We start from the raw sequence: 23677 nt of genomic DNA, 5'->3' as shown, positions 1-23677 counted from the left end.
CTAAACCTCTTCAAGCATTTCACACACTCCTTCCAGTGGCTTTATATACATCACCCCTCCCCCCCCATACTATCTTCTTGGTAATTTTGAGTAAACATCTGAATAATAATAGAATAGTGTTCATAATAATTCTTAAATTAATTTGACAGCCTGACCTCAGTGTCATGTGGCAATAATAATAATAATAATAATAATAATAATAATAATAAATTTATACCCTGCCCACCCTGGGCGGCTTCCAACAGAATATCAAAAATGTGCTTAAACATCATAATAAATACATATAATTGCTCTAGTTTATCTTGTCTTCACTTTCCAATGTATAGCACAGTTGTACCTGGATCTAAAAGTTATTTCTACACTATTAATCCACCCCTTCCAGTTTTTCACTCATTCCCGCCAGTGGCTGTAAATCCGTCACCATCTGTATAAGTATAGAAAAGTGTTCAATTATTTTTTATGAACCTGAGAATCTGACCTCAGTGTCGCATGGCTCATACTGAATAATAATAAATATGTACCGTATTACAGTGGTACCTCGGGTTAAGAACTTAATTCGTTCTGGAGGTCCGTTCTTAACCTGAAACTGTTCTTAACCTGAGACAACACTTTAGCTAAGGGGGCCTCCTGCTGCCGCTGTGCAATTTCTGTTCTCATCCTGAAGCAAAGTTCTTAACCCGAGGTACTATTTCTGGGTTAGTGGAGTCTGTAACCTGAAGCGGCTGTAACCTGAGGTACCACTGTATTTCTCTGGTTAATTGTATCTTGTCATTGCTTTCCAACCCCTCTGCAGGTCAGCGCTTTGCACAGATGGAAGAAAAGGCTATATTAGCCACCATTCTACGGCGCTTTTGTGTTAAAAGTACACAGCGACGTGATCAACTCGGCCCTGTAGGAGAACTGATTCTTCGTCCAAATAAAGGCATCTGGATTCAGTTGAAAAGGAGATCGTCTTCTAGCTCTTAAAATAAGAAACACTGCATTTGGACTACTTAAGAAGAAACACTTGATTTTCACAGCAGGACATTTCAGACTGCCCAACCCTACTAGGACTTCTTTTTGTTAACCAAAATTGTGCTGTTGCCTTTAAAAAAGTCAGCAGCTGCAATCCAGAAACTGATGCTTGTTCAAATGATGGGATATTCCAAATGACTTTGTAATTCTTAGGCTTCGACCTAGGTTGCACTAGCTGATTTTTCTTATCCTAAAGAAAATGAGCAATTTGTTTTATTCTTTAAAACTCCTTTATTCATTATTTATGCACATAAGTAGGGAAATATATATACTGAAGTATGTATTTTAAGGATGTATGACTATAATAATAAAAAGTATGAATGAAATTACACCTGAGCACCAGAGCAATCTTTTCTTATTGGCTATCATGGACCAAGATGGGATTAGGACCACCTAGTACTCAAAGGCTTCACAGAAACATTTAACTAAGGAAGCTGAAGATTTGACATTAGTGAAAAACTTATCAACTTATTTATTTATTGAACAGTGATTATAAGTTATTAATTTTGTCCAAAATATTAAGAACGATTTTACAGGTTCTCAGTCATCATAATCAATGTGGATTTCTGCCTAAAAGACAGTTAAGAGATAATACCAGAAATCTGTTTGATATTTTGGAATATCTGAATTTTCATAATGAGAGGCAAGCTGTTTTGGTATTTTTGGGTGCAGAGAAAGCCTTTGAAATGGGTATTTTGTGTTGTTTGGAGTATTGCAAGATATGAACTTTGGAGATAACTTTATTAAATGGGTAAAATCGATTTATACTTCCAGATAGTCTAGATAAATGTTAATAAGGTTACAGGGAACCAAACAGAGGGCCTTCTTGGTAGTGGCGCCCACCCTGTGGAACCCCCTCCCTTCAGATGTGAAGGAAATAAGTAGGTATCCTATCTTTAAAAGACATCTGAAGGCAGTCCTGTTCAGGGAAGTTTTTAATATTTAACGCTGTATTGCTTTTAATACTTGATTGGGAGCCACCCATTGTGGCTGGGGAAACTCAGCCAGATGGGCAGGGTATAAATAAATTATTATTATTATTATTATTATTATTATTATTATTATTATTATTAGGAACTGATAAAAACCTTTTGAGACACAGAAGGGGACAAGGCAAGGGTGTCCATTTCCCTTGCTACTTTTCATCCTGGTCTTGGAAGTCTTGCTTAGAGACATTAGACAAGATGAGAGAATTATGGGAGTAAAGATAAGAAAAGAAACTTATAATGATGACTTCTTGTAATAATACTAGTAATACTAATAATATATTTATACCCCACCCATCTGGCTGGGTTTCCCCAGCCACTCTGGGTGGCTCCCAACAGAATTAAAAGCACAATAAAACAATAAAAACTTCCCTAAACAAGGCTGCCTTCAGGTGTCTTAAGATGTCATGTTAGTTTTCGAAAATCTGCGACAGGGAATGAAAATTCTTATGGTTGAGCTAAATGAATTTGGTATGTTAGCAGGCTTTTAGGTTACTCACCAGAAAATGAAAATATTGTCAAGAAACATGTCAACAGAAGATCAGAAGGTTTTTGATGAAGAAGAAAGGGTTTCAAATTGGGGGTGGAGTAAAATATTTGGGTATTACTATGACAAATATGAATTGTATGTTGTTTCAAAATAATTATGTTAAGACATGGACTGAAATAAAAAAAGACAGGTCAAGATGGGAGCTGATAAAATTGTCATTGAGTCGAATCTCAGTGATAAAGATGAATGTTTTGCCTAGAATGAGGTTTTTATTTCAAAATTTTTGACTAATGATTTATCATTTAAACAATGGCAAAAAGTTTTAATCTGTTTTTATGGCAGAGGAAGAAACCACGGGTTTAAATTAAAGTACAGTGGTACCTTGGAAGTTGAACGGAATCTGTTCCAGAAGTCCGTTTGACTTCCAAAATGTTTGGAAACCAAGGCACAGCTTCCGATTGGCTGCAGGAAGTTCGGGAGCCAAAACATTTGAGTCGCAAAGCGTTGGTCAACCAAGGTAGGACTGTATTGCAAGATGCAAAGGAAAGGTGAGGATTAGGCATACCTGACTTGAATTTGTTCTTTGCCGCTTGTTGCTTAGTGTGGATAAAGGATTGGGTGACACTGAAAAATATGACACACTTGGAACTCGAAGGGCATGATTTAACATTTGACTGGCATGGGTATTTGTGGTATGATAAACTTAATGTGGATCTCAAAAATCACTTCATTAAATGTGCTGTATTAAGAATCTGGAATAGAGATGAACCTAGGTTATGTACAAAGACACCTTCATGGATTTCACCACAATAAGCTTCTTATATAATAATAAATAAATAATAAAATTTTATTTATATCCCGCCCTCCCCAGCTGAAACCGGGCTCAGAGTAGCTAAGAACAGTAAAAGTAACACAGTTTACATAAAATCACAATCTATTAATTGCAATACATTCTAAAATCAATTCATTCTAAAATCAATTCAGAATCAAATTAATGGCAACCATTGGGATAGAGTTCTATGAGGATTACCAAAGGAGGGGGTCAGACTGTGCCTTGGCCAAAGGCCTGGAGGAACAGCTCTGTCTTGCAGGCCCTGCGGAAAGATATCAAGTCCCGCAGGGCCCTAGTCTCTTGTGACAGAGAGTTCCACCAGATTGGGGCCACAGCCAAAAAAGCCCTGTCTCTGGTTGAGGCCAGCCTAACTTCCCTGTGGCCTGGGACCTCCAAGATATTTTTGTTTGAAGACCGCAAGGTCCTCTGTGGGAGAGGCAGTCCCATAGGTACAAGGGTCCTAGGCCATATAGGGCTTTAAAGGTTAAAACCAGCACCTTAAACCTGATCCTGTACTTCACCGGGAGCCAGTGCAGCTGGTACAGCCCCGGGTGAATGTGATCCCGCAGCGAGGACCCCGTAAAGAGTCTTGCCGCTGCATTCTGCACCCGCTGGAGTTCTTGGGTCAGTCTCAAGGGCAGCCCCATGTAGAGTGAGTTACAATAATCAAGTCTGGAGGTGACTGTCACATGGATCACAGTGGCTAGGTCAGGGCAAGAGAGGTAAGGCGCCAACTGCTTAGCTTGGTGGAGATGAAAAAATGCCGCCTTTGTTATAGCTGCAACCTGTGTTAGGATATTTCCGTTCCACCTTAAAAGGGAGCAGGCTTTGTGAGTCAGAGTCTGCGTATTTCCTGTTCACAGGATGTTTATGTTTTCTGTTGCTTTCGTTTTCTCTCTGTGTCGCAGACACTAAAGCAGTCAGTCATGTTTTTCTGTGTTCTGATCAACGCTGAATAAACTTGTAAATAATGCTCTCCTGAGTGCAACTTTTGGCTGTGCTTTATCTGCTGATAGAGCATGCATGAGTCTGGAATGTGGCAAGATATTTTCTAGAAACTCATGTCGCTGCGTGCCTACGGGAGGTCGATGGATCGTCCGGCAGACGGCTTAGGGGCCTTGATGGACTTTATCTCCCTGGCAGTATCCCAACAACCTGCACCTCCATGGAAAGGGAGGTGTCAAAGATTACACCCAAACTCTTATTGGATGGTACTGGCACTAATTGCGCCCCCGCAAGAGATGGGAGTTGTTCCCCAATCCCATATTGTCCTGACCCAGCCAAAGGACCTCTGTCTTCAAACGATTTAACTTCAACCGGCTCCCACATAACCATCCAGCCACAGCTTCCAAAAATCTGATCAGTGTGTCTGGGGCCAAGTCAGAATGGCCATCCATGAACAGATAGAGTTGAGTGTCATCAGCATACTGATGGCAGCCCAAACCAAAACTCTGGACAAGCTGGGTGAGGGGGTGCATAAAGATGTTGAAAAGCATCAGGGAGAGTATTGCACCCTGTGGCATTCCACACACCAAGGAGTGGCGCGATGACAGTTGCCCCCCAAGTGCCACCCCCCCAATGCCTCTGTCCCCGACCAGAGAGAAATGAGTGCAGCCATTGAAGGACTGTGCCCTGGATCCCCATGTCAGCGAGGCAGTGGTCCAGGAGTTTGTGATCGACCATGTTGAAGGCTGCCGACAGGTCTAAAAGAATCAGCAGCCCTGACCCGCCTTGATCCAGATGCCTGTGAAGATCATCTGTTAGGGCGACCAGAGCCGTCTCGGTCCCATGACCAGAGCGGAAGCTGGACTGGAATGGATCCAAAGCCGATACAGAAAAGAGGAGATAGGGAAAGGGTTGACCATGGGTAGGCAAACTAAGGCCCAGGGGCTGGATCTGGACCACACGCCTTCTAAATCTGGCCAACTATTAGAGTGGAGTCAATAAGACTGTAAAATTAAAACAAGGGAATGGTTAACAATGGAAGGTTATACATTCCAGTGGTTATCTCATTCACAACTAGCAGAGAGATCAAAGTTGGATGAAAGGGCTAAGATTTACATTATGCTATGGTATATAGATAATATAGATATAGATATAGATATATAGATACAGTGGTGCCTCGCAAGACGAAATTAATTCGTTCCGCAAGTTTTTTCTTCTTGCGAGTTTTTCGTCTTGCGAAGCACGGTTTCCCATAGGAATGCATTGAAAATCAATTAATGTGTTCCTAGGGAAACCGCTTGCCAGGCTGGCAGTGCGGAGAAGGGCTTTTCTCCCCACCGCAAGCCTTCAGGACAGGTACGGGAACAGAGGGGAAGGCGCGCAGCGCTTTCCCTCTGTTCCCGGGGCTTGCGTGGGAGGAGGGTTTTTCCTCCCCACCGCCAACATTCAGAACAGCATTCTGAATGTTGGCGGTGGGAAGGAAAACCCTCCTCCCACCCCAAGTCTTCAGGAAAGCCATCCGAAGCTGGGCGGCGGGAGAAGGTGTCCCCGCCCCCCCGCCCGGCATCGGAGCTTCGTTCCGATGCCAGGCGGCGGGAGGAGGCGTCCCCCCCCCGCCCGGCATCGGAGCTTCGTTCCGATGCCGGGCGGCGGGAGGAGGCGTTCCCCCCCCGCCCGGCATCGGAGCTTCGTTCCGATGCCGGGCGGCGGGAGGAGGCGTTCCCCCCCCCGCCCGGCATCGGAGCTTCGTTCCGATGCCGGGCGGCGGGAGGAGGCGTTTCCCCCCCCCCGCCCGGCATCGGAGCTTCGTTCCGATGCCGGGCGGCGGGAGGAGGCGTTCCCCCCCCGGCATCGGAGATTCGTTCCGATGCCGGGCGGCGGGAGGAGGCGTTCCCCCCCCCCCGCCCGGCATCGGAGATTCGTTCCGATGCCGGGCGGCGGGAGGAGGCGTCCCCCCCCCGCCCGGCATCGGAGATTCGTTCCGAAGCCGGGCGGCGGGAGGAGGTCCGAGGACAGTGGGGAAGACGCGCTGCGCTTCCCCGCTGTCCCGGAGATTTCCCTATGGGCTGTCGTCTTGCGAAGCAAGCCCATAGGGAAATTCGTTTTGCGAAGCGCCTCCAAAACGGAAAACCCTTTCGTCTAGCGGGTTTTCCGTCTTGCGAGGCGTTCGTCTTGCGGGGTACCACTGTAGATATATAGATAGATGTACTATCGCTTTCTAACTCTGGTGAATTTATTTAGAATGTACAAAGGTGTTGCAATTATTTGTGGGAAGCATATGAAGGGACATTTTATCATGCCTGGTGGAATTGTAAAAACAAAACACCCTAAGAAATATTGGATGCAAATACATACATTGATACAGAAGATTTTAAAAGTTAACATTCAACTGAAACCGGAACTTTTCCTGCTAAGAAGAATGGATATACAATTAGAAAAGGACTATGGAATCTTATTTCAACACATGACCACAGCGGTGAGACTTTTATATGCACAAAGATGGAAAGATTCATCATACACAGCTCCACATCTCACTGCTGTATGAGTGCCTTCCAGAGCTGGGCAATGAACAAGAGTTCCTTGGCTGGAGATGATCCACTGCCACTCCTGCCCTGCCCTAGTTAGTGCAGTAGCACCCATGACACATGGCAGCTGAAACTGGAGATAATACCATCTTCATACCTAACCTAAGTAATTTTTAATATCTGTAGAGAGATGGGAGATTAAATGGATTCTGGTGCATGATGGGTGTATCCAATAGTTTCTGGCACTGGGCATACTCTGCTAGCTTTTTGGAGCTAGGGTAAAGGTTACTATCTATCCCAAATGTTTACATAAGTAGATATTTCTAAGTCACACAACAGTCTTTTAAGCCCTATGAAACCTTTGGACAGATGAGATTTCTTAACTATGAGCATGTTTTCTTTCACTGGACCTGATTCTGTGTGCAGCCGCTGCCTCGGATGTAGGAATTGAATAGCTTTCCCCATCTCTTGATCTTTATGTGAGCAAAAGCTTCATCTGCAATGTTTACTTTTTTCCCTAGCATGAAGATAAAGGCTACCTCCAGACTGTAGCTGCTTTGTGGGAGGCATTCAACTGCATACCACAAATTCAGGTTTGTGCAGTTACAGTAAATTAATTAAGGAGCTCTGTCACAATGGAGAGTGTTTGTGGATGTGCAAGGAGAAGCAAGAAAAGTGGATGTGGTTGCATTGCTCCACAGATCTGCTTAAGCATCGAGGTAGGGTAATAATGGGGTTCAGATCTTCTGCAAGATGAAGAGGTTTCCTGGCTGTTAGCCATGTGAAATACAAGAAAGGGCTGTAGCTCAATTCCAATCTGCTTTGCATGTGCAACATCCCAGGTTCAATGCCTGTCATCTCCAGATAGTATAAAGATTCCTGCCTGAAACTCTGGTGAGTTGCTGCCAGTAGTGTAGACACTGAGCGGGATGAACCAGTGGTCTGACTCTGAATAAGTGGTCTGACTCTACATGTTCTTATGAAAATGAGAAGAACAAGGGCTCACTCCATCCGCTCTGCTGTGACAGGCCAGCTTCTTCAGGCCTCCTCTCCCCGCAACTATCACCTGGGAAGCAGCCATTTCACCAGGCTGCCTCAGTGGGGGAGAGAGGAAGCAGGGTTCATTGCATCCGCTGTACATCCTGCCCATGGGCATAGCCAGGATTTATGGGGGGGGGGGGCAGGCTTTATGTTAGGGAAACAGAACAGAGTTATCTGTGATGCAATTGGTCAGCTGGTTGTGTTTTTATTTATTTACTTTATTTGGGGGGCAACTGCCCTCCTGCCCCCCTGCCTACGCCTATGCTTCTGCCTCTGGTCACAGTGGGCAGCTGGTCACAGTGGGCAGCCAGATGGCTGTGGGAAACCTGCAAGCAGGACCCAAAAGCACATGCTTCTCCAGACGATATTCAAAAGCATGCCGCCTCCAGCCATGACAGCCGAACATAGCCTCCATCATGGCTAGTAGCCACTGATAGCCTTGAATTTGTCTAAGGTAAAGGTAAAGGGACCCCTGACCATTAGGTCCAGTCGTGGCAGACTCTGAGGTTGCGGCGCTCATCTCGCTTTATTGGCCAAGGGAGCTGGCATACAGCATCTGGGTCATGTGGCCAGCATGACTAAGCCGCTTCTGGCGAACCAGAGCAGCACACGGAAACGCCGTTTACCTTCCCGCTGGAGTGGTACCTATTTATCTACTTGCACTTTGATGTGCTTTTCAACTAGGTTGGCAGGAGCTAGGATGGCAGGAGCAGGGACTGAGCAACGGGAGCTCACTCCGTGGCAGGGATTTGAACTGCCGACCTTCTGATCGGCAAGCCCTAGGCTCTCTGTTTTAACCCACAGTCCTCCTTTAAAGCCATCCAGGTTGGTGGTCAGCCATGGCTCCTGTTGGAGCCAATTCCACAGTTTAAATTGCGCGCTGTGTGAAATCCTTTCTTTTGCCAGTCCAAAATTCACGAGTTCCCGTGTTATATGAGAGGGGAAGAAAAACTTTTCTCTATATCAGGCCTCGCACGAGTCTATACCTCACGTGGCCTTTTCGCTAAGCTAACAAGCCCTCAAGGCAGCCACCTTTCTTCAGAGCGCGCTCCGCCCTGTGTGAATGGAAAATGAACCCATCCCGCCGGTTTCTGCTTTGCCGTGACCTCCTTCTTCCCTCTCGCACTCCTGCCCCTCCCGGGCTCCGCCTCCTCTTGCCTTGAGGTTTCTGCTCTGAGCAAAGCTCTTCCCCGAGCAGAGCGACGCCGTCCGCGCTCGGCGACGATGGTCCTTTGGGCAATGGCTCCGGAGGGCGCGCGGCTCTTCTCGTGGGCGCTCGCCCTGTTCGCCCTGCTCGCCACGCTGCTGGCCGTCTTGCTCGCCCGCTTGCTGCTCGACCAGTACTGGAAATACATGGAGCTGAAGTCCATCCGGGGATTCAGTCCCTGGTACCCACTGCTGGGCAACGCGCTTCTCTTTGAACGCGATGGGGAAGGTAAAAGGCTGGTGCTAGGTGGCGAGGCGCCCTCTCCCTCCTGCTGCCAAAGGCAAGCGCGCAGAGCGCGCGCGCAGTTTTCCCAGGCGGGTGGGGACACACGGAGAGAGAGGGCAACCAGCTCCTTTCTCTTGAGATTTGGCAGACGTCACCTGCCCAACGCGACGCATCTGGGACAGGCACAAATAGGAGGCGTTGTGAAGCAGCCGCCCTCCGCCTCCCAGACGGATCTCCTTGCTTGCGGTGGTTGTTTTGGGACCTTGCTTTTCGTTTTATCGCCTCATTTCAGCACTGTACAATACAAACATTATTTATTTGTTTAGCGAGAAGATAAGATGAGTACAACACATTTTTAAAAATATATATATATTCACAGTTAAAATGATGATCAGAAACATTTTGTCAGATAAGAGTTTGCTCCCCTGAAGAATTTAACTTATCACCCCGACAAACTAAAACTACCTCTCTAAAGACAAAACTGGCCACTTTTTCAGAGGTGTAGCGGGACCTGTGCCCCCAATGAAAGGTTAATCTAATAATCAATCTCTCACTACCCATCAATCATGTGGAGCCCCTTTGTATGGAATCACCTATTAAAGGGGCCAGTTACAGATGGGTGTATCTGAAGAAGTGTGCTTGCACACGAAAGCTTATACCAAGAACTAACTTAGTTGGTCTTTAAGGTGCTACAGGAAGGAATTTTTCTATTAAAGGGGCTCATTTACATGGTCAGACTGAGTTCTAAGCAAATCTAAATATACTCTTAGATGGGAATGATTGAACATGCTACATAAATTAAAACTTTACTTGAAAGTGGGAGGCTGAAACCAGCTCCTTGTCTGAATTTTGGAAGAGGAGTCTATTGTGGTGTGGCTTTTGATCTTAGTTTAGACTATGCAATAAATTTGTTAGAACAAGTAGCCTAGAGGTGGGATCACTGAATTTATCCTGTTCAAACCAGATGCATGTCTTCTCAGCCTTCTTTCGGCAGATGATGAATTACTTCGAAGACTTACGGAATGTCCCACTGCTACAGCTTTGGGTAGGACCACTGCCCTATGTCATCTTATATCATCCAGACACTATAGAGGTGAGTCTCTCATGCTTAGTTTTCTCTGCAGGGCTGGAGAACTCACCACCACCAAAGGCCCCATTCTCTTGGGTTTAGAATGCCTAGTGGGTGGTGCTGTAGCAGGTGGTGGACAGGGGTAAAGTGTAAGTCAAAAATGTAGGAGGAGCAGAGCCAACCAAAAATATGGGTCGTAGTTTTGAATCAATGTGTGGCGATCAAGAGGTGGGGTCACAGTGGGAGTCATTCCCCTTCCTGCGGTTTTGTGTGTGTGGTGCACAGTGCTTTGGTCAATACGATTTCCCATGGTCAGAGTGCAGGGCTTCAGGGCCCTGTAGAGGTCCTTACCATTTTGATGTCAGGATCTGGCATACCTTGGGACATAATCAAACTCGGGGAAACTAAACAGAAAGCAAATGAGCTGCTACCTACATTGCAAACAGCTTAGGGGGATTTGTGGTCAAGTCTGCTAAAACACTAGCCATCACTTTGAACTCAAATATATTTTAAATTTTCTCTCTCTTTGGCAGGTTGTTTTGAGTAGCTCTAAGCATATTACTAAATCCCGTCCTTACAAGTTTCTGCATCCTTGGCTAGGCAAAGGACTTCTAACGAGGTAAAGGAAAAAGCACCCCGGGAATGTGGTTGGGAATGTGGTTGGGACTTTTGGAACACAGCATAGGTGGCATGTCCAGTACTGGATGAACAATGAATCTTGTTCACAAGTTTCACCATACACGTATAATGAATGAGTGAAGGAGGAAGTGGAGATGAAGTCATAGGTAAAGGTAAAGGGACCCCTGACCATTAGGTCCAGTCGTGACCGACTCTGGGGTTGTGGCGCTCATCTCGCTTTATTGGCCAAGGGAGCCGGCGTACAGCTTCCGGGTCATGTGGCCAGCATGACTAAGCCGCTTCTGGCGAACCAGAGCAGCACACAGAAACGCCGTTTACCTTCCCGCCGGAGCGGTACCTATTTATCTACTTGCACTTTGACGTGCTTTCGAACTGCTAGGTTGGCAGGAGCCCCAGGGACCGAGCAATGGGAGCTCACCTCGTCGTGCGGATTCGAACTACCGACCTTCTGATTGGCAAATCCTAGGCTCTGTGGTTTAACCCACAGCACCACCTGCGTCCCAAGTCAGGCACACCTGAAATCCATCCCACTGCACTTCCGGGGAGGCGCCTCGGTAATGGCGGAATTCCTCTGACCGGGAGGAATCTGCTCCATGGGAATCTGGGTCTGGCCGCCACGGCGAAGGCGGAGACCCGTTAAAATCACAGGCGGGAGAAGCCTGTGAATGTGGGATTCGGCGGGCACCTTTTGCGCCTCCCCCACTCGCGGGGAACCCCGGTTTTGGGGGCTCCGGAGCGACGTGGGGTGAGCGGCGCGGTGCATCGAATCGTCTGCTTCTTCCACGGAGCGAAGCTGCATAGCTGTTGCCGGAGAGCGCTGACCTTTTCCTGTGGACAATTTGACTTTAAAGTAATTACCCGTGAGTAGAGCTGAAGCGGAAGAATTGGCTTTCTAAATGTTTAATTTGGTACCATAACGGGGAGGTTCAAAACAGGAAGTCCGCCTTCCCCTTTTGTAAATAGACTGAGTCAATGAAGTTGCAAGCTGGAGTCCTGGAAGGTCTTTTGTAAAAGATCAAATTTCCAACGGTAAAGAACATTAAACCCCCTCTTGGAGGCAGGAGAAGAGAGGGGGAAGTTGCGGATTGAGTATGCCTGCGGGAGAGAGCGGAGAGACTTAAAACACCGCCGCTCTGACCCTGGGAACGGGCTGCTAGTAGGACTGACGTCTTTTGGAATGTTCATTGACAGCGTTTAGAACGTTCATTGACAGCTAGTTAAATAAGAGAAATAAATTGTTTCTACTGTCTCCAGCTGCCTTAAAAAGGAGTAAAAGTAACTGAAAATTGAAACTAATTTGAAACTAACTTTGGATTGTTTAAAAGAGGATACTATTGACTATTACAAATAGAAACTGTTTCCCCCTAGTGGAAGCCTTTGAAACCGGTTGCTTTACAAGAGCTGGACTAGGGGAATTTCCAGCTGCAAGTTAAAAACCGTGAGACTCTGGAACTGACCTTGAATCTTTTAAGTGTTATGGTAAATGGAAGAGGAAAAACAGACCAGTCAACTGCTGACAAAACATTAAAGTCTGGGAGGACTGGGTAACAATCCAGGAGAGGTCTATCATTAAGCCCTCCTGTTCTTTCTGTTGCTGTTTTTGTACTAGTACATTCAAAACTAAGAGGAATGTCGACAGAAGAGGCTTTAGTGGCTGCATTATATAAGATAAATGACTCATTGGATCAGCTTCACAGGAAAATGGACACGATAAATGCGAAAGTGGATCTTTCAATTGTTAAGATTGACTTGAGTGCAGAAAGTATAAATAATACCAATGCAGAAACCACCAGAAATTGATGCAGGAACCTATTTTGATATGGCAAACTGTGGAGGAAGTCAGGGAAAAAGCTGTTGCTGCTGAAGGTAAAGTAACACAACTGGAGAGAAAGAGAAAGAGAGCCCCAGCCCTACAGAGGCAATTTGATGAACACAAGTTGACGCTTGCTATGACTGAACTTAAAGAAAAACAGACGAATTTGAGGATTAGAGTTCACCTTTGGTGGACATGCCCAAGGATTAAGACACTCTGGGAGATGATTCATAACGAAATGAAAAAGGTATTTAAATATACCCTTTTGAAGAAACCAGAGGCCTTTCTCCTGGGCATGGTCGGCCAATTGGTGTTAAAGAAGGATAGAATTTGTTTCATGTATGCAACAATAGCAGCAAGAATACTCATTGTGAAGTACTGGAAGACACAAGATTTATCCATTCGGGAAAAATGACAGATGAAGTTGATGGACTATACGGAATTGGCGGAAACGACTGGCAGAAATCCGAGACCAGGGAGAAGAGCTGGCGGAAGAAGACTGGAAAAAGTTTAAGACTATTTATAGAAATACTGTAAAAATAATGAATGCTAGAAAAATGTTGGAATGAAGTTATATGGCTTTAGTAGAAATGTTATAAGGAATCAAGTATAAATAGATTAATAGTGTATTAAAGGGAAAATAAGGCTAGAATATGTTAAGATAATTATAGGATAGAAAACAGAGGAAGATGGAAAGGAATTGCTGAAATAATTAATAGAAGTGGAAAACAAAAAGGGAGGTGTGAGGAGGTCGTGGAAATAAGGGAATGAAAGATAAGACATTGAAATTGTTCTGTGTTTGAAATGGTTTGTGTCTTGCTTTTTTAGCTTTATGTTTTTCTTTTTTTCTTTTTTTGTTCTTTCTTTTTTTGTCTCTCTGTTGTGTTTAAATGGTTGAAAATTAATAAATATTATTTTTTTAAAAAAAGAAATCCATCCCACTGCCCACTCTCTACCTGCATGTGTGCTACTGAAAAGAGCCATTCCTTGTGTACAGAGGCGTCTATTGTAGATGGGCGGCCCCTTTCAGATACTCAGCTGTGTGTGTGGACTTTTGGTGCAGTCCTGCTCTATTTCTCCTGTTCAGTACCTCTGTAACCTAATAAAATGGCCAGCTGGGGGCAAGCGGGGGTGGGATGGAGTGTCTGGAAAGCTGTTCCAGGTCCTGCTTGAAAGCATTGCATGTATTTTGCTTTGAGATTTGTTTGTGTAGAGAAAGATAATGTTTAAGTTTTTCTTCCACAGCACTGGGGGCAAATGGCGGTCCCGAAGGAAAATGTTAACGCCCACCTTCCATTTCACCATTTTAGAAGATTTCCTCGAGGTGATGAATGAACAAGCCAATATCCTTGTTCAGAAACTTGAAAAGCATGTGGACAAGGAGCCGTTTAATTGCTTTTTCTACATCACATTGTGTGCCCTTGATGTAATCTGTGGTAAGTGCTGTGGTTGCTGTCAAAATGTTGCAATAAATGAGGTTTAAACATCCCTCTCAATTTCTGGAGGAATTTACTTTTTTGTGAGGCCTGAACAGAAGAGTTGTTTGTCATCTATATTGAGCACATTCCATTTTTTAATTTTTTAAAAAATCATAAATTCATAGAACTGGAGAGTTGGCAGATACCCCAACTGTCATCTAGTCCAATCCCCTGCAAGGAAGGAATCACAGCTAAAGAATCATTGACAGATGGCCACCCAACCTCCAGTGAAGAAGAGTCCACAACCTTTAATGGAATGCAGGAGCAGGATTCTTTAACTGATTTTTATTTCCTTTGTTCCTAGAAACAGCTATGGGCAAGAGCATAGGAGCACAACACAATAAGGATTCGGAATATGTCAGAGCTATCTACAGGTAGGTGCCAATGTGATTATTCTAGCAGCAGGGACGGGGAACCTGTAGTCTGCCAAAGGTCCGAGATGCTGGTGGCCAGAGTCAAACAGCATCAGGAGAGCCACAGGTTCCCCATCTCTGCAGCAGAGACTTGATCTGCAAATACTTTTACCAGGGGCTAGATGGAAAAAAGACTCTTTCCCTTCCACAATGCAGATAGCCTTTAGCTTGAACTTGACTGTCTGCATGATAAATTTGCAAAGGCCTGCCTTGCATGATCTTCATCCCCACCCACCTTTTGGGAAGCAGATTGCACAATCGGACCTCTATATGGGATTATGTAGACGCCCTGCTCAGTGGAGGAGCTGAGCACTGCCCCAGTTCTAGGTCATGAACTGGAACTCTGATTATCTGTTTCACGTGTCATCCATATTTCTCTGCCTTTCTACACGACACTCAACTTTACTCAGCCTAGTAGCAAGAAATCTGGGCTCTTTGCTGTACTTCTCATCACTTTCCTGGAGATATACCCAGCCTTGTTGCTTGTTACCCTAGGATGAGTGTTCTGATTCAAGAAAGACAGAAGTCTCCTTGGCTCTGGCCTGACTTTCTGTATCATATGTCCAGAGATGGAAGAGAACACTACAGGAACCTGAAGATACTCCACAGCTTTACTGATAATGTAAGCTGCTGAGTTTTCTCTTTTTGCATTATATTTCATAGACACAGATACTAAAGTGTGTTCTGCTAAGATTCACAATGGTGCCCCCTGCCCCAGACTCCAGAGCCCTGTTCAAGGCTTGTTAGCCTTGGCATGTGTGGGCAAAAGTTTGCAAAGGGACACGTTGGGCCAGCCCCCAACATTGCTGATAGTACCCCCTCCATTCCCAATCTTCGTGCATTTAGAGCAAAGATCTAATGAAGGCTTGCAGGTGTATTTTCCTAAACTCACTTTCAAGACTCCTGGAATTTGGAATCCCACATTCAGGCTACCTAATGGATCTCATGGCTGAGTCAGGATTCAAACTCAAGCCTGAGTCCAGCACTAACTACAATGCCTCACTGTCACCATTTTGTTATTGCTGGTACATCAAGTGTGTCTTCATAGCCAGGGACATAGCTAAGTCCAACAGAGATAGCTGATTGTTTTATTTGGCACTGCAGGGACTGCACACATTGGATTATGCAACCTGAGAAATGAATGGCTTTTTTTGTTTTTATTATCTAAGGTCATTGCAGAAAAAGCTCAAGAACTAAAAAACCAGGAGAAGCATAGAAGCGATGCTGTCAGCAATGGTGAGCAAAGCAGGCGTAAAGTCAGGAGAGCTTTTCTCGATATGCTTCTGAATGCCACCGATGACGATGGGAAGAAGTTGAGCTACCTGGACATCCGAGAAGAAGTGGATACATTCATGTTTGAGGTAGACAAGGGTGCTGTAGGAGAGTGGTGGTTAAGGATGCAATCCCATTGAACTGAATGAGCCTTATTTCCAATTATACATGTTAGAAGGATTGCATTGTAAGAGAAAGGAAGGTCTACAATGGGTGCCCCCAAAGGCAAGACGACCTGCTTGCTTCCTAGAGGGAGGCATTTCCAAAAAGACTCTTGCTTTTCATCAGCTAAGTAATGGGAAGCAGTGGTAGGTTACAAAATAAATTAAAGTGGTATCCTGGAAGCAAAGCTAAGGAAAATCTGTCTCATAGCTAGATAGGTGTGCTAACCATTCTACTAAGACCTTTTCAGATATGGGAGTGACTCAGGCGTGTCAGTTTGCATTTGGCACAGGGGAAGTGACCCGGGCACCTAGTCTTGCCAATGCACTTAAAAATTTGAAGTATTCATTCTTGTGTAGGAGGCTGGTGCCTTTGAATTTTGGGATTCTGCTATGAAAAACAGATGCAGGTGCCGGAGGATTGGAACTACTTTTTTTCCCAGGCCCTTGAATGGGTCATCAATATAATGGCCCAGAATTTGTTGTTGTTGAGAAAACATGGTTGTTGTTGTTGTTTAGTCGTTTAGTCATGTCCGACTCTTCGTGACCCCATAGACCAGAGCACGCCAGGCACTCCTGTCTTCCACTGCCTCCCGCAGTTTGGTCAAACTCATGCTACTGGCTTCAAGAACACTGTCCAATCATCTCGTCCTCTGCCGTCCCCTTCTCCTTATGCCCTCCATCTTTCCAAACATCAGGGTCTTTTCCAGGGAGCAGTGGCATAGCATGGGGGGGCAGGGGGGGGCCGGGCGCACCGGGCGCAACATCTGGGGGTTAGGGTTAGGGGGCGCAAATCCACAGGTTAGGAGGCGCAAATCCACGGGTTAGGGGGCGCAAATTACTTGCCTTGCCCCGGGTGCTGACAACCCACGCTACGCCACTGCCAGGGAGTCTTCTCTTCTCATGAGGTGGCCAAAGTATTGGAGCCTCAGCTTCAGGATCTGTCCTTCCAGTGAGCACTCAGGGCTGATTTCCTTAAGAATGGATAGGTTTGATCTTCTTGCAGTCCATGGGACTCTCAAGAGTCTCCTCCAGCACCATAATTCAAAAGCATCAATTCTTCCGTGATCAGCCTTCTTGATGGTCCAGCTCTCACTTCCATACATCACTACTGGGGAAACCATAGCTTTAACTATACGGACCTTTGTTGGCAAGATGATGTCTCTGCTTTTTAAGATGCTGTCTAGGTTTGTCATTGCTTTTCTCCCAAGAAGCAGGCGTCTTTTAATTTTGTGGCTCCTGTCACCATCTGCAGTGATCATGGAGCCCAACAAAGTAAAATCTCTCACTGCCTCCATTTCTTCCCCTTCTATTTGCCAGGAGGTGATGGGCCCAGTGGCCATGATCTTCGTTTTTTTTATGTTGAGCTTCAGACCATATTTTGTGCTCTCCTCTTTCACCCTCATTAAAAGGTTCTTTAATTCCTCCTCACTTTCTGCCATCACGGTTGTGTCAACTGCATATTTGAGGTTGTTGATATTTCTTTCAGCAATCTTAATTCCAGCTTGGGATTCATCCAGCCCAGCCTTTCACATGATGAATTCTGCATGTAAGTTAAATAAGCAGGGAGACAATATCCAGCCTTGTCATACTCCTTTCCCAATTTTGAACCAATCAGTTGTTCCATATCCACTTCTAACTGTAGCTTCCTGTCTCACATAGAAAACATTATGTCTCTTTAATTCTTTCTTCCAAGGGTCATGATACCACTGCTGCTGCAATGAACTGGTGTATTTACTTGCTTGCTCGTTATCCAGAAGCCCAAAGAAAAGTTCACCGTGAACTGGATGATGTTTTTGGTGAGTTTCCCTTTCCCGTGGGTATAAACTTGGACAAGTGTGGGATGCAGGTTTATTTCTAGGTAAGTGCTCATAAATATCACATAGCTTTTCTAACACCGAGTTGGGGAACCTCAGGCCCACAAATACAGATCCCAGTTTGGATCTTTGCAGCTCCAATGTGGTCAGACCGTGTGCTAGCAGAAAGGACGACATGCTGACTTACACCCTAAGCCTAAAGCACAGAAATGAATTAGTGGACCCAAACTGTTCCCAGCTCCATCAACATGTAAAATGGTTGTTAGACCATCAAGTTAAGGATGCATATTTTGCTAGTTATAAATAAGTTGTGTCAGTGGCGTAGCGTGGGTTGTCAGCACCCGGGGCAAGGCAAGTAATTTGCGCCCCCTAACCCGTGGATTTGCGCCCCCTGACCCGTGGATTTGCGCCCCCTAACCCTAACCCCCAGATGTTGCGCCCGGTGCGGCCGGCCCCCCCTGCACCCCCCACGCTACGCCACTGAGTTGTGTTTCTCTAACCGCCTCTTGTTATCTTATCAGGGGACTCGGATCGTAACATCACAATGGACGATTTGAAGCAACTACGGTATCTGGATTGTGCTATTAAAGAAGCTCTTCGCCTTTTCCCTTCTGTTCCATTTTTTGCTCGTACACTGCTTGAGGAATGTTATATTAGTAAGTAGCCCAAGTGGCTTGATGGCTCGATGCGCTGTGGCTGTAAGCTCAGTGTTGGGTGGCTCTACAAGAAGAAACTTTCATGACTATCTGTTCTTTGGCAGGAGGATATCGGATACCAAAAGGGGTTGAGGCCATCATTGTGGCCTATGCACTGCATAGAGACCCTGAAGTCTTCCCAGAGCCTGAGGAATTCAGACCTGAGCGATTTTCCCCTGAGAACACAGCTGGGAGGCACCCATATGCATATGTGCCTTTCTCTGCTGGGCCCAGGAACTGTATTGGTACGTATAAGAATAAATAAAGAATAAAAAAGAGAGCAAAAAAGGATAAAAAAGAGTAAAAACATCAACTCTCGGCACCCTTAAGGAACCACAGTTCGCAGGATTCTTTGGGGAAGCCATGACTGTTAGCAATATTATAGTGTTTAAAATGTATAGTGCAGATGTACCTAGAACTAAAGATTATTTGTACACCATTTATCCACCCCTTCCAGTTTTTCACTCAATCCTACCAGTGGCTGTAAGTCCACCACCATCTGTATAACTATAAAAGTGTTTAAGAGTTTAAAAATGAACCTGAGAACCTACCGTATTTTTCTCTCTATAACACGCAGATTTTTTCTCCTAAAAAGGAAGGGGAAATGTCTGTGCGTGTTATTGAGCGAATGTGTGGTCCCTGGAGCCGACTAGGGCGAGCGCAGGAACAAAAATCAGGCAAAAATCAAATCTCGTGTCGGAGAAGGGAAACCTGAAAAGAGGAAGTTGCTGCTTTCCTGCATTCTGCCTCAGGGTCTTACTGCCCACCCGCTTGTGTTTCGTTGCTGTGTTTGCTCAAATGGAACAAAGAGCAGGCAAATCCCCTCCCCTCCAGGCAAGCAGAGGGGAAAGCAGAGCGTCCTTCCTTCTAATTCCTCTCCCTGCTCCTAGCAGGCAGCCAGAAAACATGCAGGTGGGAGAGAGGGAGAGAGAGAGGGAGAGAGAGAGAGGGCTGGCTTGGGTGGGTGGGGGGACTTTTGCCTTTCTTTCCTCCCTCCCATTAAATCCCTCTCCTGCATTCTTATGCTCCTTGTCCCTTCTGTGTTTTTCCTTCCCTCCTCACTTAAAATGTAGTTACAAAGCATGGATCCACATGGATCCTCAGGATCTCTGCATTGGGTCACCCCAAATTCACCATCAGATCACATAGCATGTCCATGGCTACAGCCTGCACCAAAAAAATCACGCACCCACTGTTGCCTGGGGCCACAATGGTGCAAAAACGTGGTTACAAAGCATGAATCCACAGGGATTCTCAGGATTTTTGCATTGGGTCACCCCAAATTCATAATCAGATCACATGTCTGTGACCACAGCATGAAGCACAAAAATGATACATCCACTGCTTCATTCAGAATCCCCCCCCCTTGTTTTCCTCCTCTAAAAACGATGTGCGTGTTATGGTCAGGTGCGTGTTATAGAGCGAAAAATATGGTACCTCTGTGTCACATGGCTCATACTGAATAATAATAAATATGTATTATTGCTCTGGTTAATTGTGTCTTGTCATTGCTTTCCAACCCCTATGCAGGTCAGCGCTTTGCACAGATGGAAGAAAAGGCTATTTTAGCCACCATTCTACGGCGCTTTCGTGTTGAAAGTACGCAGCAACGCGATCAACTCGGCACTGTAGGAGAACTGATTCTTCGTCCAAATAAAGGCATCTGGATTCAGTTGAAAAGGAGATTGACTTCCTGCTCTTAAAACAAGAAACCTCAGGGAAATTCCTTACCACACCACATTAGGACTTTTTTTTATTGGGTAAAAACTGTTGGTTTTCAGTGCAGGACATTTCAGACTGCCCAATGCTACTAGGACTTCTTTCTTAACCAAACCTGTGTTTTTGCTTTTTAAAAGCCAGCAGCTGCAATCCAAAATCTGATGCTTGTTCAATTGATGGGATATTGCAAATGGGTATGGGATTTGTGGCTTCAATCTAGGTTGCCACTATATGATTTTTCTTAATCCTAAAAAAAAAAAAAAAGCAGTGTGTTTTAATTTTTAAAACTCCTGTATTTTGAAATGTATGCACATAAGAAATATTGATAATATATATAATATATTTTAATGATGTATGAATATAATAAAAGACCTTGGAAGTAGAGATTAGACATGAGCATCACATCAGGGCCGCCTGTCCTGGACTGAGGGTGACTTAGCACCACCTAGTGCATGAAGACAGGAACTATAGTTGCTTCACAGGAACATTTAACAAGTCACCCGCATCACAGAGCTCTCATTGCACTTTTCTGTGTGAAGGGCTGCATTTGCCATTTTACTTCTGACTTTTATAGGCATCATATGCAAATTCCTATGTGTCTTCACAGGCCGCTGATAATGATTTGACGGACTTGGATCACTGTGTTTGCTTGATCTGGTTTGGCAAACCAGAGAAATAATTGTGAATAATTTTGTTGTTGTTTAGTCGTTTAGTCGTGTCCAACTCTTTGTGACCCCATGGACCAGAGCACGCCAGGCACTCTTGTCTTCCACTGCCCCCCGCAGTTTGGTCAAACTCATGCTACTGGCTTCAAGAACACCGTCCAACCACCTCATCCTCTGTTGTCCCCTTCTCCTTGTGCCCTCAATCTTTCCCAGCATCAGGGTCTTTTCCAGGGAGTCTTCTCTTCTCATGAGGTGGCCAAAGTATTGGAGCCTCAGCTTCAGGATCTGTCCTTCCAGTGAGCACTCAGGGCTGATTTCCTTAAGAATGGATAGGTTTGATCTTCTTGCAGTCCATGGGACTCTCAAGAGTCTCCTCCAGCACCATAATTCAAAAGCATTAATTCTTCGGCGATCAGCCTTCTTTATGGTCCAGCTCTCACTTCCATACATCACTACTGGGAAAACCATAGCATTAACTATACGGACCTTTGTTGGCAAGGTGATGTCTCTGCTTTTTACGATGCTGTCTTAAACATTGCCTTAACATTGTTGTATCTCCCCACAACAAATCAGGATGCATTCTCATTATGTCTCTGAATCTCTTTGTGGACAAATTCAAGATGAATTCTCACTATCTCATCTACTCTCTCTGCAAACAAATCAGGATAAATGCTCACTAAAGAGGTCCTCTGGAAGCGACCTCAGTGTCATCCAACACTATTTCGCCTGGGATTTGAGAAGCCACCTTTTGTCTGCTCTGTGCTTGATTGCTTTGGATAAAGGAGTGGCAGTATGCAATCAAGAGAAAGTTCTGCAGATTATATTTTTTAATCCTCTCATTTTAACGGAGGTAAGTCAATATTTTTGGTTTAATTTTAAATGTTGAGAAAGTGAGGTAGAGATTGCAAATCATCCATTAAATGGATTCTAAAACATGGTGTGTGTATCCAAGAGTCCCCAGCACTGAGCACACTCTGCTTGCTTCTTGGAGCTAGGGTGAATATTACAACCTGTCCCAACTGTTTATGTAAGTAAGGTAAAGGTAAAGGGACTCCTGACCACTAGGTCCAGTCGTGACCGACTCTGGGGTTGCGGCGCTCATCTCACTTTATTGTCTGAGAGAGCTGGCGTACAGCTTCCGGGTCATGTGGCCAGCATGACTAAGCCACTGCTGGTGAACCAGGGCAGCGCACGGAAACGCCGTTTACCTTCCCGCCAGAGCGGTATCTATTTATCTACTTGCACTTTGATGTGCTTTTGAACTGCTAGGTTGGCAGGAGCTGGGACCGAGCAATGGGAGCTCATCCTGTCATGGGGATTCAAACCGCCGACCTTCTGATTGGCAAGTCCTAGGCTCTGTGGTTTAAACCACAGCACCACTCGCGTCCCTGTTTATGTAAATAGACATTCCTAAATTATGCATTCCTATGAAACCTTTGGACAGATGAGTTTTCCTAACTAAGATCACAATAGCATGGCTGTGTTTTCTTTCACTGGGCTTGATTCTGTGTGTAGCAATAGCCCGGAACGTGGAAATTTAATAGATGAAACTTTCCCTAACTCTTGATCTTTATGTGAGCAAAAGCGTCACCTGCAGTGATTTCTTTTTCTGGCATGAAGATAAAGGCTACCTCCAGACTGTTGCTATTTTATGGAAAGGATTCAAGTGTGTACCAGAAATTCAGGTTTGTGCAGTTACGTGAATTAAGGAGCTCTTGTCGCAGTGGACTAAAATATCTGTGTGCATGTGCGCGTGGGCGTGCAAGGAGAAGCAATACAAGTGGATGTGGTTGCGCTGTATCGCAAATCTTCTGCCTGAGCACCAATGTAGGGTAATGAAGGGATTCAAGGGCTTCTGCAAGATGAAGAGGTCACCTGGCTATCAGTCATGTGAATAATGAGGAAGAGCTGTACCTTAGTGGGAGAGCATCCGCGTTGCATGCATGACATCCCAGGTTCAATGTCTATCATTCCCAGACATGCCTGGGAAATATTCCTGCCTGAAACTCTGGTGAGTTACTGCCAGTCAGTGTAGACAATATTGACCTAGATGGAACAGTATCCTGACTTGGTGCAAGGTAGTTTTTTTGAAATGTTGTGATGAAAACATGAAGATAAAGAAAGAATTCTTTCTGAAACTCAAGTCCGTTCATAGAATCGTAGAGTTGAAAGGGACTCCAAGGGTCATCAAGCGCAACTCCCTGCAATGGAGGAATCTCAGCTAAAGCATTCATCAAGAGAAATCTGTAGGGAAGTGGATAAGAAGATGTATACCGGTACTTTTCACTGTTTTATTCATACATTTCAGAACCTTTGGAAATGGTGCACATTAAGTGAGGCTGCCTGTGGATTTCTTTGCTCCTTGGCTGTCCCAGGCCACAGTGCAGAGTTGAAAGCTACTATGGAAACCATGCAGGTCAAGACTTGTCCAGTTCTATATTTTGTTAAATGTTGAGGTACTGCGAAATGTAGTATAGTAGTAAGCTAAAGACCAACAGATGACACACATGTGCCAAGGCATTACCTTATTGTATCTTATATTCTTCATTCACAATAATTTCCAGTATAAAGAATTGCCAACTTATTTAATCTGCCCACCAATTCCTCCAAAATCCTTTCCAGCTTTATTATCTTATATTAGAGTGTCTGCCTCCCTAGTTCAGGGACCTGA

The 23677-nt window shown here is 45.0% G+C and overlaps 1 protein-coding gene across 3 annotated transcripts in view; it reads left to right on the top strand.

Moving 5' to 3' along the window:
• Positions 1-20725, top strand: part of LOC308485124 (cytochrome P450 4V2-like) — a 35238-nt gene extending 14513 nt beyond the window's left edge. The window contains exons 1-11 of one of the 3 annotated variants that reach the window (XM_081020531.1): positions 9034-9268; positions 10246-10358; positions 10868-10953; positions 14032-14222; positions 14569-14638; positions 15173-15299; positions 15847-16038; positions 17807-17909; positions 18449-18583; positions 18688-18867; positions 20153-20725. In XM_081020531.1, coding sequence (XP_080876657.1) covers positions 9058-9268; positions 10246-10358; positions 10868-10953; positions 14032-14222; positions 14569-14638; positions 15173-15299; positions 15847-16038; positions 17807-17909; positions 18449-18583; positions 18688-18867; positions 20153-20325 — 1581 coding nt within the window. In that variant the 5' untranslated portion in view covers positions 9034-9057 and the 3' untranslated portion in view covers positions 20326-20725. Of the gene's footprint in view, positions 1-793; positions 1351-9033; positions 9269-10245; positions 10359-10867; positions 10954-14031; positions 14223-14568; positions 14639-15172; positions 15300-15846; positions 16039-17806; positions 17910-18448; positions 18584-18687; positions 18868-20152 lie in introns of those variants that run through there. The other 2 variants (XM_081020532.1, XM_081020533.1) reach the window with 2 other exon arrangements.
• Positions 20726-23677: the final 2952 nt, after the last annotated feature.

The sequence above is a fragment of the Podarcis pityusensis genome (genome assembly GCF_964106645.2).
Source record: "Podarcis pityusensis genome assembly, chromosome: 9".
Classification (NCBI taxonomy): domain Eukaryota; kingdom Metazoa; phylum Chordata; class Lepidosauria; order Squamata; family Lacertidae; genus Podarcis; species Podarcis pityusensis.
This window is presented reverse-complemented; position numbering and strand designations above follow the sequence as displayed.